This window comes from Nannochloropsis gaditana, assembly GCF_000240725.1.
Source record: "Nannochloropsis gaditana CCMP526 unplaced genomic scaffold scaffold372, whole genome shotgun sequence".
In the NCBI taxonomy this organism is placed as follows: domain Eukaryota; class Eustigmatophyceae; order Eustigmatales; family Monodopsidaceae; genus Microchloropsis; species Microchloropsis gaditana.
In genome coordinates this window covers 1-2810 of record NW_005803581.1, presented here as the reverse complement: position 1 = coordinate 2810, position 2810 = coordinate 1, and the positions used below count along the sequence as shown (strand labels likewise).

The following is a 2810-nucleotide window of genomic DNA, read 5'->3' as shown; positions in this document are numbered from 1 at the left end:
GCACAGAACAAAGCCCAACGGCGAAGACGTTTCCACGCCCACTTCGACCATCACGGTACGTGCCGTAGTATATATTTTTCGCTTATCTGGGTCATGGAATATCATTGTAGACCCTGGATGCTCTTTCCCTTATTTAAATGAACATTTTTAGGGTGGTCTTGGCGATTTGAGCCTCGTCGCAGGCGACCCGGAGAAGAAGACGAAAATGGCTAGAATGAAGGAGTTAACGAAAGCAGATGATAAAACGTGCCTGTTTTACCTTGATTCATACTCGTGGGACCTTCAACGGGCTTGTCAAGAATATTTCAGTAAATGATGCGCGCTGTTTGTAGGGATAACCTCCTACCTCCGTGTTTACGGCCAACTGTAGTACTTGGAAAAAAAAAAACAATGTGAAGAAGGACGACGAAAAGAGTCTCGATGCTTTCTATGTCCCTCTCAATATTTGTTTCACTGGGGTCGTACTCGCCGCCTAACCTGAACTTGTGGGCCTTGGTGGGAATCTGACATGATGACGCATGCCTTGTTCATCGCAACGCCTAGGCGCGCTCTTAGTTCATTTTCTTACCATTATGCGTCCGCTGCTGGACATTGGCTCGTGCCAACTACATATAGGGAACAATCACACAACTTAAAGGACAGCCATAGGGCAATTCATGCGGGCGGCGCTTTCTTTGTCCCACAAATTGCGTGATGCTCGCCTCCACTCCGTTGCCCTCTCCACCGCTCCGTCCGCAACTATCGCCTTTGCCTATGCCCAAGACACTTCGCCCCGCAGCCGCCCTTGCTGCATGAGGCGGCCTCCTCGGACCCGGCAAGATGCGCGACGGTGCTTTCGTGCGACGTGCCGGAGGGAGAATCCTGTGCTCATCGGTATTGGTATACTTGTAGGGGCGACACTTGCCCATTACCTAGTACGGGCGGCGCAACGGATAGCCAAGGCAGACAAGAAAAAGAGAGAAGGCAAAGAGGTCACTGACGACGAGGAGGAGGAGAGGGATCACGAGGAAAGTGAAGGGCGAGAGGAAGCGGGCGCGAACGTCAGGCGTGAGTTTCCGGTCCTGGGACTAGACCTGGGATCTTCGCAGGCATGCGTGGCTTTCGTGGCTGCGAAAGAACGAGCGCCAGAGGTGGTGGAGAATCATGAAGGCCGACGGTCTACTCCTGCGTTCATATCCTATGAAGATGATCACCTGGTGGTAGGACAGCTGGCTCGCCGAGCACGATGGAGGGAGCCCGCGAAGGTGGGCTTCAACATCCAGCGCCTGCTGGGCCTGGCCGCTTACGAGGACAAAGTCCGGCCTTTGTTCCCCTTCGCCGTCGACGCCAGGGAAGGATCTGCGGACGGGGACCTCTCTCCGTTGGTCATGAGGCTCAAGGGGGGGCGAGCCCTGACGCCCCTGGAAGCGAGCGCGCGGGTCCTTGAGGAGCTCGTGCAGTCCGCGGAGCACAAACTGCACACCACCCCGGGTTTCGCCATCCTCGCAGTCCCCTCCTACTTCGATGAAGGGGCGAAGCGTCGGGCGCTGAAGGCGGCCGCCGATGCGACGGGTCTGAGCGGTGGGGCGGACGAGGGGCAGGGCGGGGGCCTGGCGGTGGTGGAGGACGCGGTGGCAGCCCTGGTCTGCGCCCACTACTCGGGGGCCGTCTCGGACGAAGAGGCCTTCTTCGGGAAGCCCTGGCTGGTGCTGGATGTGGGGGGCCTGAACGCGCAGGCCTCGGTGGTGGCCATGGACCCCCAGCAGGGGCTGGGCGTGCGGGCCAACAGGACGACGTGGGCGGTGGGCGGGGAGCAGCTAGACGGGGTGCTGGTGCAGCACCTCATCTCCGACTTCAAGGAGAAGCACGGCGGCCTGGACCTAGGCACGGACTATCTGGCGCTCGAGCGCTTGCATGAGGCGGCGGAGGCGAGCAAGCAGGAGCTGAGTCTGAGCCCGTCCTCGACCCTGCGTCTCCCCTTCATCACCGCCGACCACCGGGGGCCGAAGCACCTGGACGCGACCGTATCCAGGGCCGCCCTGGAGCGACTAGCGCTGCCTGTCTTGGACCAGTTGGAAGCGCCCGTGGTGGAGGCATTGCGGGCGTCGGGGGTGGGTCTGGAGGGCTTGCAAGGCGTGCTGCTGGCGGGGGGCACGGCCCGCTTGCCTTTCCTGGGGGAATTCGTGCGGAGCCGGCTCACACTGGGGAAGGTGAAGGTGCTGAGCGTGGAGGGTGTACCGCCTGAGGAGGTGGCGGCGGTGGGCGCGGCTTATTACGGGCGACAGCTCGTCGAATAATGCGTCTGGTACTGGTCAAAAGTGGGTGGCTGAAAGTACACACTTGAAAAAGAGCAGCCGTCTTCTTGAAACCTTTCCGAAAATGCTTTGCCTTTGTTGTCACGCATTCTGCTGCCTATTTACATGCTTCTCGCCACTCGCCGCACTGTCTCGCCCACCTTCCCCCCCTCCCCTTCTTCTCTTCTTCCCACTGCCAGCCCCCCCACCGCCCCCCCCTTCGATCTGAGCAGCCTCGCTTTTCTTTTTGCTGAGCTTCGATCGGGCTAGCGGGGTTCCCCCCCGCCACGGCGTCACTGCCACCTCATATACACTTAAGCCACTGTACCACTGTCTTATCTCGCGACGCACCTCGCAATCCTCCTCCTCCCCCTCTTCCTCGCCTCGTTCCGCCCCCTGATCCCCACGGCCCACCTCGCTACTGCCATCTTCTCCCTCAGCCCGACTGGCCCCGGCCCCCCCCGCCGGTCGCAGCCCCCCCCCATCCTCTCCCTCGTCCGCCCGACCCAATCGGATATGGCCGAGGATCAACGTCTT

The 2810-nt window shown here is 60.4% G+C and overlaps 1 protein-coding gene across 1 annotated transcript; it reads left to right on the top strand.

Moving 5' to 3' along the window:
* Window positions 1-1687: 1687 nt before the first annotated feature.
* On the top strand, window positions 1688-2189 carry NGA_2040600 (chaperone protein; the record flags this gene model as incomplete). The annotated part of the gene is made up of 1 exon (XM_005854828.1): window positions 1688-2189. A coding segment is annotated over exon 1 (501 nt), but the record flags the coding sequence as incomplete, so codon positions are not given.
* Window positions 2190-2810: the final 621 nt, after the last annotated feature.